This window comes from Carcharhinus amblyrhynchos, chromosome 3 (genome assembly GCF_965287045.1).
Source record: "Carcharhinus amblyrhynchos chromosome 3, sCarAmb.v2.hapA, whole genome shotgun sequence".
NCBI classification, from domain to species: domain Eukaryota; kingdom Metazoa; phylum Chordata; class Chondrichthyes; order Carcharhiniformes; family Carcharhinidae; genus Carcharhinus; species Carcharhinus amblyrhynchos.
The window spans coordinates 102,798,224-102,812,787 of NC_137326.1; the positions used below are offsets into that span (position 1 = coordinate 102,798,224).

At 39.6% G+C, this 14,564-nt stretch overlaps 1 protein-coding gene across 2 annotated transcripts in view; it reads left to right on the forward strand.

The window, feature by feature from the left end:
• Positions 1–11,674, forward strand: part of LOC145340980 (uncharacterized) — a 315,943-nt gene extending 304,269 nt beyond the window's left edge. For both annotated transcript variants that reach the window (XM_080185613.1, XM_080185614.1), the window contains 4 exons: positions 1,300–1,402; positions 3,923–3,992; positions 7,250–7,353; positions 11,132–11,674. In XM_080185613.1, the coding sequence (XP_080041739.1) occupies positions 1,300–1,402; positions 3,923–3,992; positions 7,250–7,353; positions 11,132–11,288 (434 nt within the window). In that variant the 3' untranslated portion in view covers positions 11,289–11,674. The remainder of the gene's footprint in view (positions 1–1,299; positions 1,403–3,922; positions 3,993–7,249; positions 7,354–11,131) is intronic.
• The last annotated feature ends 2,890 nt before the right edge of the window (positions 11,675–14,564 follow it).

Here is a 14,564-nt window from a genome sequence, read left to right on the forward strand (position 1 = left end):
TTTAAGAACCTGTCTTTGAACAAGTCTCAATCATCAAACCGAATGCATGGCATTTAAATGAAATCAGTAAATGCATTTAAAGTGAGTAAGTCACTGCTGACAGGTCTATAGCACCATTAGGTTTTCTTTCTGAGTGACAGAGGGAAAAAGATGTTAATTCAGGAAATTCATGATAATCATTTATTTTAATGGTAGCTGAAACTATGGTAACTAAATTCATTGTGGGTAATGCAAAAGGTTCCCAAGAAATTATGGACTGATAGTAGCCATAAGTCACATAACGCAATAATTCTCTGAAACATCTGGATGAGAATATTGGCATGCACTATAGATGCACTGTTGATTGGTGCAGATTTTCAGTAAAGGATTACATATTTCCCCTCTTAGTAATGCTTCAGATCAAGAGCTTAATTCAGGGTAAACTCAGTTGGACAATTCAACTTCTCAGTATGTTTGTCAATTCTGTTCAGGAGGATCCCTTGCCCTCAAGAATTTCCTACAAAAAGTCACATGAATGTTTTTTCCATGCAGATTGTCGAACAATATTGGGTCTCATTTGACCCACCCCCGCTGCCAGCAAGAATGGAGAATTTGGTGCTCAGTCAAAACTCCATTCACTGTAGTGGCACCGGAGAATCCCAGCCGTGGACGAGGTCGGAGGTTTCTAAAATGACCGCAAAATCACCATTAAATTCTACTGCGTCTTAGGGCAATAGATTATTGGCCACATCTTGATAATCTGATTGTTTCTATAACAATTAAATGTAGGGTGTTTTTCGAACAGTACAAACCTTACTAGCATGTTGAACAAAGGTGCCATTTTTTTATCACTGCCTACAGGTGGCAAGAAAGCTAAGATGAAGCAAGGAGACCTCTGATCACCACACCTGCTTTAATAGGGACAGAGCTGTTATAATGAACTTTTAACTAGTCACAAGAGCTTTGGGAAAATGGACCAAGAACTTCTGGTGTGATTAAAATCTTGCTCAACTCATTTGCACCAGAATGTCTTCGAATTTCTGTGTTGGAATAATGGCAACGTCTAATTTTCAGAAAATTCCTGACCTTATTCACTATTTTACATAACATATTTCAGACTTCAGCTACTCTCTTCCAACTATTATGTTAGAAAGTCATCAGTTTGACGTGTGATATATTTCCAGTAAGCTGATTGTAAGTGATGCAATTTAAAATGGTCACTGATGGTGATTACAAGTTAAAATCTGAAATTCTTGTGGTATTTACCGACACAATTGATGCATGCCATTTTGTTTCTTTCTTTCTTCCTTCTACCTGCAGTGGAAGGCTGGGTGGATTCCTTCTGGAGCAAAAAATGTGAGAAAGTTTCTGAACAGTGCGAAACATCTTGCATGCACCTAGTTAAGATTGGTGGTTTGAAAAGGTAAAGGAACAGTTTGATCTTACAATTACAATGGCAATGATCTCAGAAAGCCACTGTTACAAATTGTTATGAAAAATGGCCTGTTACTGGTTCACAAAACATCTGTTGGTTAGGGCCATGCAACATCATAGCTCGTATTCACAATCCTCAGAGAGGTGATTACTGTGCAGGGTTTTAACACTGGCTTCAGGACCAGGTATGGGTTCCAAGCCTGCATTTGCTCCCAGTGGGAGGAGCTCAGGAATTTTCCAGGAGTCAGGCATGATGTAGGGCATTCAAATGGTCATTGGATAGACATATGGATAACATTGGAATAGTTTAGGTTAAAGGGTCATTAGATTGGTTCCACTGGTCAGTGCAACATCGAGCGCCGAAGGGCCTGTACTGACTGTGCTGTAATATTCTATGTTGTATAGGAGATCTTTTCAAATGGTTTCTTCATTCATTTTCATCCTGGCAACCACAAATGAAAATATTTGCACAGTTATTCACATTGGAATAAATTAGTTCTGGATTTTTATGAAACTCGAGCTTACTATCAGCGATTCAGATGTGTGCATTTGAAAGTCAGCTGATATCTTTCTGACTGAAAAGTTACATAGATTGAAATTTGAAAATGCTTTCAACATTTAATGAAACTGCTCATTTAAGTGATCTAATAAATCCATCAGAACTGATAGGCTTGTCAATGAATGTAAAATAAAATCTCTATGCCGTGAAGATGTACTGTGGACCTCAGCTGTGTAATCACTATTTCATTGCTAATCACCATTTCTCCTTTGATCTGAGACTTGGGTACATGATTCATATCCAGTCCACATGACATGTCATTTTATTCGATACTGCTTTCTGAGATTTGATAACCAATTTGTAAAAGAAATTGGAAGAGTTTGAACAGGAATAATAAGAGATGAGGCAGCATTTCTTTGCAGCAAGCAAGATGTTTAAGAAAAAGCTAGTTGCAGTAACAGCAGTGGAGAATCAAAATTATACAGTGGAAATGGTTTTAAAGTCCTTCGTACAACAGAAAATGATAAATGTCTGATAGAAAGTGTGAAGGTACACTTCATTATATGCTGAAAATATAGGTTAAGAATAAATTAGTGATTTTTAATAAAAAATGAAATCAAAAGTACATGATTTTTGGTAATTCAATACTGATGGACAACTCAGACTGTGGGATGGTTGATGTGGAAGTGAAATTAGTTCAAACCATTGCAATAGCGAGCGTACCTCTAAAGTTGGGATTAAGAATATAAGAACAAGGGGCAGGAGTAGGCCGTCTGGCCCCTTGAGCCTGCTCTGCCATTCAATAAGATCATGGCTAATCTTTTCATGGACTCAGCTCCACTTACCCACTTGCTCACCTTAATTCTTTTACTGTTCAAAGATTTATCTATCCTTGCCTTAAAAACATTCAGTGAGGTAGCCTCAACTGCTTCATTGGGCAGGGAATTCCACAGAATCACGACCCTTTGTATGGAGAAGATCCTGCTCAACTCAATCCTAAACCTGCTGTCCCTGATTTTGAGGCCATGTTCTCTAGTTCTAGTTTTACCTGCTAGTGGAAACAACAGGCATATTAATGAACATGGGAGCACCTTTAATCTGCAGATTGGGGAGCATTTCATATCGTGAATGGCATAACACTATTTTTTTAAAAAGTGCTAACATTTTTCACAGCTAATTAAGATGGAAGATTAAGAAAAGCTAATTGAGTTATATCTATTTTAGAAGCCAGGCACATGGACCCAGAAATTGGGTCTTGCCTATCTTTAGGTACTAACTCAATGACAACCACAACCTGGTTGGCAATGAAAAATAGGGAATGTTGGGGAAACCATTTTACTGGAAGGGTAATGAGCACAATAAAGTTTGAACCCCCTAATCGTCACACTCTGGCACCTGTTCGGGTACACCAAAGGAGAATTTAGCATTGCCACTGCATCTAACCAGCATGACTTACAGACTGTGGGAGGAAACCCATGCAGACACGGGGAGAATGTGCAGACTCTGCACAGACAGTGATCCAAGCTGGGAATTGAACCCAGATCACTGGCACTGTGAGGCAGCGGTGCTAATCACTGTGCCACCATGCTGCCCATGGAGCAGAATACTAGTGCAGATGATGGAACAAGACACTTTAATGACCTTGAAGAAAGGACTATTCAGCTTCTGGTCAATACGCAGGAAAGATGATTATTAAAGATGTACAAAGGGAACACTGTGAATTGGAAACTCGCATTCTAGAAAAGCACTTAGGAGCACTAATTAAGAATGTTTGCTTTTCTGCACACACCTATTACAAAAACCTTCTCTAGTTCTTTTGTCTTCCTCTCAGTAAGCACCTATTTTATTTTGTCCCCCGTTTCTTAATCTCAGGTTAATTTGTACTTCCATAAAATAATTAGGGTGTGTTATGTTAAGGTTGCTGTAAGTTGTTCTTATTTGTGATACTATTTGTATTAAAAAATATATATTTACAAGTCTAATAACCAATATAACTGCTTTGCTCTACAGTGTGACTCGTGGACTAGTTTGCCTGCTGGGGTTTGGTATTATTTTTATGGTGGCTATGTCTAATCCAAAGGTAAGTTAGGATGAATAAGTATATTAATGGAATTAGTAAGTTAATCATGTAAATACAAAAATTATAATAGTGTATCAAATCAACCCTGTAGTTCCAGCAATTTCTGGGATTAAAGTTCCACAGCCTTTGACCTGTCTAAATGCTAGCACATTAGATCTGACTCAGTTGTATGGACTTAGGGGACGTAACATAGAAACAGTGAAAATAGGAGCAGCAGTAGGCCATTCAGCCCTGCCCACCATTCATTACGATCATGGCTGATCCTCCAACTCAGTAACCTGTTCCTGCTTTCCCCCCCCCCCAAGAGCTGTGTCTAATTTCTTCTTGGAAACATACAATGTTTAGGCCACAACTGCTTTGTGTGGTAGTGAACCCCGCAGGCTCACCACTCTCTGGGCGAAGAGTTTTCTCCTCATCTCACTCCTAAATGGTTTACCTCATATCCTTACACTGTGACTCCGAGTTTTGGATCCCCCCTTCCATCAGGAACATCCTTCCAGTATCTACCTTGTCTAGTCCTGGTAGAATTTTATGGATCATATGAGACACACCCCCCTTCATTCTTCGAAACCCCAATGAACATAATCCTAACCAACTCAATCTCACCTTTCTCCTGCCATCCCAGGTCTGGTAAACCTTTGTTGCACTCCTCCTATAGCAAGAACATTCTTCCTCAGATAAGGAAACCAAAACTGTACATAGTATTCCAGGTATGACCTTACCAAGGCCTGTTTAATTGCTGCAAGGCATCCCTATTCCTGTACTCAAATCCTCTTGCTATGAAGGCCAACATACCATTTGTGGCCTTTACTGCCTGTTGCACCTGCATGCTTGCCTTCAGTGAATGGTGAGACCCAGGTCTCACTAAACATTTCCCTCTCCTAATTTATGGCCTTTCAGATAATAATCTACCTTCCTGTTTTTGCTACTAATGTGGATAACAATACATTTAACCACGTAATACTGCATTTGCTATGCATTTTCCCACTCACTCAGCTTGTCCAATTCATACTGGAGCATCTCTGCATCCTCCTCATAGCTCACCCTCCCACCCAGCTTTTTGTTATCTGCAAATTGCGATATTATGTTTAATTCCCTCATCTAAATCACTAACATATATTGTAAATTGCTGGGATCCTAGCACTGATCCCTGTGGTATCCCATTTGTTACTGTCTACCACTTGGAAAAAACCCATTTGTTTCTTGTCTGTCAGCCAGTGTTCTATCCATCTCAATACACTACACCCAATCCCATGCGCTTTAATTTTACACACTAGCTTCTTTTGTTGGGCTTTGTTGAAGGCTTCTAAAAGGCCAAGCAAGCCACTGGCTCCCCCTCATCAACTCTACTAGTTACATCCTCAAAGAATTCCAGTAGATTCATCAAGCATGATTTCCCTTTCATAATCTATGCTATGCAATCCTGTCACTGTTTTCTAAGTGCTTGGCTAATAAATCTTAGATCCAAATGCAGTGAGACAACTTGCCACTGGAGACACATTTTGGGTGCTTACTGTGGGTGAGAGATTGGGAACTTAATTGTTAATTAACCACATTGGTGGGCGCAAGGTGGAGGATTGTGGACTGCAAGGCAGTAAACTCCCCATCCCTTTTGGAAACACTCATTCAGTCATCAGATCAGAAAATTAAATAAAATGCCAAGGCAAACAATTTAAATTCTGGAGTGGGGAGAAAAAGGGTAGAACCATATTTCAGAACCATATTTCAGAACCTAATGAAGAAATCAGACAATGACCATCTCCAGAGGAGTGACCGGAAGTGGATTTTATAATCATGCACACACAAATGAATTGTCAAGTGGCTGAACAGTTCCCTGGGCTTGACTGCTTGTGGGAGACAAAGAGCTTCTTTATAGAAGACAAATCATGGCATGTTAACAAATATCACTCTCCCATAAATTGTAAGCCACTAATTAGACAGGCCGCGATAAATCCCTGACAGCCATTCACATCAAATGATTCTCACAGTCCGCTAAGCAGAAACCTTTTACTTCACTTTGAAATTTTCAGATGGTGAAGTAAATGATGATTAGGTTTAAACATAAGCCAAAATATCAATGCAAGCAACCTTCAAAAAAGATTAAAATTTGGAACTCTTAGCGTAATGAGGAAGTTTGATATTAGATTAGCATTTCAGTATAATTAGCAGTAATTATGAAGTGAATGTGTCATCAAAAACCTAGTTCAACAAGCTGCAATGTTTTCAAAGGTTTTTACTCTATCCCTGGAAGAAAGCCAATTTATGAATTTCTCTGACGTCAGTATGTAAGAGAGGAGGAGGGGTACAGTGCATCCTCTGGGAAAGCGTAGCAAGTATAGAATCGCTGACAGCAACTTCTGCTTTTCTGTGTTATTCCATGCATGTGTACACTCTAAAAAGTTGCTGTGACTTTCAGTTAGGCAACATGCTGGGATGAGGAGGAATAACTTCACTTGAAAGGTTGTGAATCTTTAAAATTCTCTATCTCAGAGGATTGTGGGTGCTCCATCGTTGAATATATTTAAGGCAGCAAAAGACAGATTTTTGGTGTCTCAGGTATTATGGAACACGGGGAGTGGGCAGCAAAATGGGGTTGAGGCCCGAGATCAGCCATGATTGTATTGAATAGGAGAGCAAGCTTCAATGGACGAATGACCCTTCCCTATTTCTAGTGTCTTATAATGCAGACAGTTTGGTGTCATACCACTGCAAAATCTAGACCTTGTAATTGGATTAGCTGCTATGCACAACTGGCCATTTGCTGCAGCACACAAGGTGTATTCAGGACTAACCTTTGTACAGTATCTGCTTTCGTATTTAAAAGTGAGATGTTTGGCATTTAAAATTTTTAGGCATAGGAATGGTACTTAATGGGGTGAATTTTCCCGTGCCACCCCCTCAAAGGAATTGTAGCGGGTGAGAGGCGGACCATAGAAAGGTCCCGTGACCTCGGGCAGGATTTTGCCGTTTTAGGGCAAAAGCGACCAAAAAATCCCACCCAAAATGTCTGCAATTAACTTCTGTATAACCACTTCTGTATACACTTTTAATAATCGAATATATCAAATATCTGGACAAAGGGCCAAAGAATTGTTTCACATTCACCTTGCTAATGAAAATTGGCACGTTAGTGCAAAAACCTCTCTCACCATCACAAGCAAAGCTTAAAATAAGATTCCGCTCCTCTGGCTCAAAAACTGTACAGTAATTTTGGCATAGTTTTTTTTTACATTTCACCATTGCTGTTGTTTTCACAGGGATTTGTTATTGTGCTTGATAAAGTCACCTCGTTTGCATTGAATCTTGAAGCTGGTCTATTCATTTTCCTAATGCTGAGGAATGCACGATCTGAGCCTTATAAGTAAGTCTGTATTTTCTATTAATTTTTCTATTAATCAAAATACCTGGTCAAAGGGAAGACAGTGAAGTTAACTTGGGTGAATTTCAATGATGGAGTAGTACATTGAGGTTTAAAGAAATTCCATTTTTAAGATTTATATGAAGGGGTTACACGTAACCAGTCTTCAAAAGTTTTGTTTGGCCAAGATGACCTCAGTTTGATGATAGACAAAAGATATCAGGATGTTACATCCTTAGAATTTCAAAGAGGTTTCAATGAGGTTCCATATTGGCATTTAATAACCAGAGTTATGGAACGAGGAATAGAGCAAGGTACAAAAAACAGGAAATTGATAAACTGTGAAGGTATTGGCATTTCTTGGCACTTTTGTTGGATAAACCCATGCCAGTTTATTCAATTCATGGGACAAATCAGACTTAACACACATTAGTTACTGTGGCCCAGATCTTCCCATCTGGGTTGGAACCCTTATTCCTGACCCTGATCAGACCAATAGCTACCCATTTACCTTCCTCCCATTTTCTGATGGAGGATGCTGCAGGACTCACTCAACGCAGGAAATCTCAGAGGCATCAGCAAAGGGGAGTCCTTTATGGTACTAGCTGTCCCTTTCTGGTATGAGTTTAAATCACCCAAATCTTCTCAGTGTTAGAGTGCAGGTGTGAATGGGTAAGTGTGTAATTACAGAAGAAAATAGATTAGGTGAGGTGAGTGGGCAATGGTGGACAATGCAAGGGGGTAGGGTAAATGAGGCGGGTGGGCATTATAAGAGGGTAGGGTAGGTGAGGTGAGTGGGCAGTGGTGGGTGGGTAAGTGGGTAGGGTAGGTGAGATGGGTGGGAAGCATAAAGGGGAGGGGAGGTGAGTGGGCAGTGGTGGGAAATGTAAGGGGGTAGGGTAGGCGAGGTGGGGGTGGGCAGTGTAAGAGAGTCGGGTAGATGAGGAGGGTGTATGAGGTAAATGGGTAACAGTGAATGAGTTAACTGGTTAATAATGCGAGGGGCAGGTGAGATGGGTGGGGGAGGTAAGGGGGTTAGGGTGGAGAGGTACGAACATATGCATTAGGAGCCTGCTCCAATATTTACTGAGATCATGGCTGATCTGATTGTAACCTCAACTGCACTCTCCTGATATTTTACTCCTTTATTACTCAAGAACCTTTGACTTAAAACTCTTCATTGACCTTGCCTCCACCACTCTCTGGGGAAAGAGAGTTCCAAAGATTCTTGATGTTGAGAGAAAACATTTCTTCTTATCTCCCTATAAAATGGGTAACCTTTTATTTACGGTTCTAGTCTCCCCCACAAGGGAAAATATCTTTTCATGTCGTCAAGTCCCCTCAGAATCTTATGGGGGTGATTCTCCCAAAAAAAATTCTGTCAAATTCACATAAAAACTGGATAAATCCTGTTTTTTTTTTCAGCAGGAGTTTCAAAGTGAATCTGCCACACTCTGTGCACTGCAGAGTGCACTGACGTGAATCATTCCAAGAAGTTGGGGGCGGGACATATTCCCGCTGGAGAGGCTGGCAGCATAATGCTGAAGGGGCTGCTGTACATTCTCTGGTCTGTCAGCGCCGAGTTTGGCGTATACGCAGTAGACCCGCATAGCCGGCCTCCGTTTGCTGACAAGCCCAATTGTTCGTTAGCCCTGTGAACTCCGCATCACTGGCCATGCAACAAGATGTGTAGCACATCTTGGGGAGTGGTGGTGGCATGGTCTGAAGGGATAACTACTTGAGATAGCAGATCTTTCACCAGAACTTGAAAATAAGTTGCATGGTGAGGTAGGGATATTTGAAAGTTTAGGCACGTAGGAGTGTGTTGTTGAAATGCCTGAAGGTTACATTGATTTGCTTTGTGTGAGCAAAATATATGAGTAAACCTTTTGCAACTGTAAAGCAGGACCAACTGCAGTGAGTTTTCTTCTTTTTCCTTTACCAATCCCATTTTCCATGATGAATTCTGAGGTTTGTCAAGCAGCTTCACATTTGCAAAACCGAGCCCGCTACTTCGATTTTCTCTCTATTGATACACATGGTAATGATCAGAACTCCCCACTCACCTGATGAAGGAGCAGTGCTCCGAAAGCTAGTGGCATTTGCTACCAAATAAATCTGTTGGACTTTACCCTGGTATTGAGAGACTTCTTACTGCATTCTATAACCAAGCCAGTTTTGTATCCATCCAGCCAGCCTACCCCGAATCCCATGTGATATTAGTTATGTACTCGTCTGCCACATGGGACCTTGTCAAACAGTATCTTAAGATCCATATAAACAACCACAGCCCTTTCCTCATCAATTTTCTTTGTCAACTCTTCAAAAAACTCAATCAAGTTGGTGAAATATGACCTTTCCTGTACAACCATGCTGCTTGCTACTAACTAAGCACATTTTCTTCCAAAGGTACATATATCCTGTCCCCTGGTATCTTCGCCGAAAATCTTCCTCACCATTGATGTCAGGCTCACTGGCCTATAATTTGCTGGATTATCCTTGCTTCCTTCCTTAAACAAGGGAACAACATTGGCTATTCTCCAATTCTCTGGAATTTTGCCTGTGATCAAGGAGGCTGTTAAGGCCCCAGCTATTTCTCCCCTGGCCTTCCGCAGTAACCTGAGGTAGATCCCATCCAACCCAGGAGACTGGTCTACCTTAATGCAATTTAGGATACTCAACACTTCCTCCTCTGATATATTGATGTTCTCAAGAGCATTCACACACCTCTCACCTCAACATCCATCTTCTTGAATGAGAAGGGTGTCCTTCTTCGTGGTGAATCCTGATACGAAGTACTCATTAAGGATTTCATCCACTTTGCTCCACCACTCATCTTAGTGTCATCTGTGAATTTTGACACACTACACTTGGTCCCCAACTCCAAGTGATCTATGTAAATCGTAAACAAGTGCAGTCCCAACACTGATCCCTGAGGCACACCACTAGTCATTGATCGTCAACCAGAAAAACACCCATTTACCCCCACTCTTTGCTTACTGTTAATTAACCAATCCTGTATCCATGCTAATACATTACCCATAACACCATGTACCTTTATCTTATGTAGCAGTCTTTGGTATGGCACCTTGTCAATGCAAGGGGTCTTGGTCGAGTTAGGATACGGACAGCAGACTTGCTTAAGTTTACGTGGGGTGAAGAGTTGTTGTGAGAGCAATAGGTAGTTGGCCCATTGGTCATTTGTGCCTTTGTAACAGTATCAAAAAGTGCAACTTCTTTTTGTTAATAATTTTAAGCAAAACTAAATCATCAGTTAAATCATTTGCATTGAAGTTTTATCCATGTATGTTGTTCTTACTCTTAGTTTCAACACTAATATTTCATTATGATAAAGGATTAAGTAATTATTTCAGGAGCTAACAAGTCTGCTGTTTCTGTGCACTGTTTTATTTTTTTAATTAAAATACATAAATATTGGAAATCTAATTCTTCTTATCCCCAATTGGATATACTCATCATATAACTAATGTGAGATCAATAATGTTAAGTTTTAGTCTACTTCAATTATTCTTTTAAAACTGCAATCAAAATACATGCCAATATAATTAGTACATTTAGGCAGCCTTTCTATAGTTCAAGTTAAATAATGTAATAATGCAGCATATGAAATTGAGTGGGACTCAAAATGTTAGAGATTACAAATGTAGTGGAAATGATTGCAATTGTAAAATGGTTTCAAGTTGCAGAACAGATTGTGTGAGGTATGTATATATGCTGCTAAATCATTCTGAAATATTGATCACATTATTTACTTTTTTAGGCTTATTAAAGTGCCTTTACCAATGAGTTCAAGGATGTTTTTGTTACATTGGCTTCTCCCAGTTTATTTCCTATTTGCTGTGGGATACGACATCTATCAAACTTTAGCACATGGTTGGCAGCACTCATTTTCACGATCGGGTAACGGTACAGTCTGATAATGTGCAACATTCAACATACGTGCAATAAAGGAAACTTTCACAAATTAATTTCGGTTGCTAAGATTTTGAAAAAAAAAGTTTAGCCTGGAACTTTATTGCAGAGAGATTTTGTCCAATTTTTATCATGTTATTTGTTAACAAAAGATGTATGAAATAATTATGCACTCCTTTATAGCTAATATAGCTTATGGCAATCAACTATAAATGTATATCTATGTAAGCCTGTGCAGTTTCCATTTAGTATTTATTATCTTCACTGTTCATTTTACAATTTATTGTAGTCAGAACTCGAGCTAATGATTGAATGTATTTTATAGTTTGTAAGTATTGACAAAGTCAGTTACTCTTTTCACCTGTGTAATTAATTTCCAGCTGTATGGGGGGGGGGGCACGGGGTGTGGGGGAGTGAGCTTTGTAGCAACTTACATCCTGAGGATGAATTAGAAGCCTAGAAGAATCTGCAAGGTTCTTACTCCAGTAATTATCAAAACAGATTCCGCTATATTATTTGTCAGTCGCCAGTATGTACAAAAGTTCCTGTGAAAGAAAATAAATAGAATGTATATCCATGTTATCATATGCATTCCCTTAAGTGATTGGAGTGGAACCTGTCCAGATACAGAAATCAAGTTGGAGGACAAGTTGATGTAGTTGTAAACAAAAATGGCGTAAGGGAGGCTTTGTTCTCTACGTACAAAAGTGGTATCCTCATCCTGCACCAATCTTTAAGGCCACATTTGAATATTGTGTCTACTGTCAGGCACTCTTCTGTGAGAACAATTGCAGTACATTGCAGAAAAGACTTTTGTCTTTAACTAAGAAATGAGGAAAACTGAAATTAGAGCACAATGGTTCAGAGCAGTTCAAATACATGACCAGAATTCTCCAGCTGTTCATGCTAGCAGCACACCCCTGTCCTCCAGGTTTCCTGCCGGTGTGGAGTTAAGTCAATGGGAATTCCCTTTGACAGCAGCAAGACCAGAGAATCCCACCACTGGAAACACGTGGCTGGGAGACTGGAGAATCTCGTCCCAAGCTTTAGAGGAGATGTTGGAAAACATACAATTTTTGTAAAATAAATTGGATGACTATTAGCATTAGTTTACAAATCAGTAACTGGAAGGCATCAACTTAAGAGCACCCCCCAAAAGAACAAAGTGGTTAGAAGATTTACACAGGGTTTTTGTTAATACTTCAACATGCAGAAGTGGAGGCAGAACTCATTATAGCTTTTAAAAAGGAATGAATAAATAATCATTTACAAATACTGTGGGGACTTTGCAACTTATTTGGCAGTTTTTTCCAGAGAGCCAGCTTGGGTGTGATGCAGCCACCTTTGCTGTAAAGCTTTTATATGTAGAAGACTTTTCAACATACCGCCTTCAATACACTGGAAGAAGCTTTCATTTGCTTGATGTTTAAGCCGAGATACGATCAATAGGAATTTGATAATTCCATCCACAGGTTATTTAATCTTAATTCACAATTTACCTGGTTTGAAATACTGTAGTTGTGTAGCTTGTAATTGCAGTCCAGCTGCATCAGGGATGTTGATGTTTCAAACAGTACACTCAGGAGATTTTTAAGAACTACTGAAACATTGGGTATTACTTGTACAAATAAAAATGTGACAAGATTTTCCAGTAAACTCTTCAAGGTTGCTTCATCTACTCATTGGCAGATTTCTATTTTGTGCATCTTATGTAAAGTACAGATAAACTATTTTGTAGATTTCTTGTTTTTAAATTGCCCTGGAAGTTCATTGTACCAAATGCTTGACTTCAAATATTAAAACATATGTCATTTGAAGTAATTTACTGAAAATGAAAAACACTTGAATAAGATACCAATTCAGAAGTGACAAGAAGAATAAACTACCATGGTAATCTTTAATACCTGCACTCTCCAGGACAATTCAGGTGGGGCTGTCAACTCTCAATTGACAACATTATGGATGGAATCTTACCAAAAGATGGCAAAGTGTCAGGGTCTGACTGAAAACCAGTGTGTTTCTCTCCAGAGTTTTTGCCAGATCTTATGACACGTCGTCAAAAAAAAAACCGTTTCATGCTGTCATTTTGCAGGATGGGGGTCCTGGCCGTAAATCTGTACCAGGACAGTGCCATGGCATATCCTGGCCATATCCATCTCCTCAAGGAGCTATACTCCTCTTTGTAGAACTGGGCGGATCCCCATTCACATCTGGGTCAACTGGTTGTAAACCTCGCCAATGTGATGTCACATGAACATTTCGGGAGAAGATCGGGTGAGGGGGAATGGTTAATGACATTAAAATCTGTTTAAATGAACGTTAATCAGGTTCTCTCCGGCGTTGGGAGGAATGAAAAATCAAGGATTGCTATCTCGCCGGCGAGATTCGCCATTTCCACGTTTCACCGAATCTGGAGCCCCTACCCTCAACCCTGCCGTCAAAGAGTGCAGGCTCAAGATCGCCCCCCCATAGTTTAAAACCTTGTCACCGGCATTCTATCGTTTTCTCCACCCATGGAATTGAAGCAGGTGAGGGATGGACAGTGGAAATGTCCTTGGGGGTGGGAATTTCTGGTCTCATTTGAGCAAAGCCATAAAATCCCATCCTGTAGCTTTAATTGACACACAGCTTTAGTGCTTTCTCATCGCGAAACCTTAAACAGGTTATGCAGACAAAAGTTTTAAAAATCTTCCATTTGCAGTACTACAGAAAAAGATAGTCAGCTGCAGGTACTGCTTATGATATTGTTTTGCACTGAAATTAAAGAAACCTGCAAGTTGAACATGATGTATAAAGTTACAGTACAACTGTTTTCCAATGAATTGTTAATGAGTCTCCTGTACATTACTGAATGACATTTATTTCCAAAATATGTATAGTAGTCATTTGCTGGTCACATATGAAATATAAATAAACTTATTCATTATTGATAAATCTTGCTGGCAATTGTAGACCTTGTATTATTTTTTGCCAAACAATTTCAAAAAAGCACAAGAATGGAACGGCTTTGTTTTTTCTGAACTAATACATGCAAACAGGAAGTGCATTTTATTTTAAGATCAAATTTTAAGGATTTTGCCTTGTGGAGGTCAAAACACAGTATTGTGGATTCAAACAACAGCAGCTGTCACTTGCAAACCAAGTGCTTAAGGATCAGTATGTTACACTTGTTTATGGCAACTGGTTTTAACATTGAGGAGATACTATAATATTAAAGACTGCTACTCAGTATTGCCTCAAAGGACTACGTTTTTGTTAAATAGATGCCTCCTGCATCCATC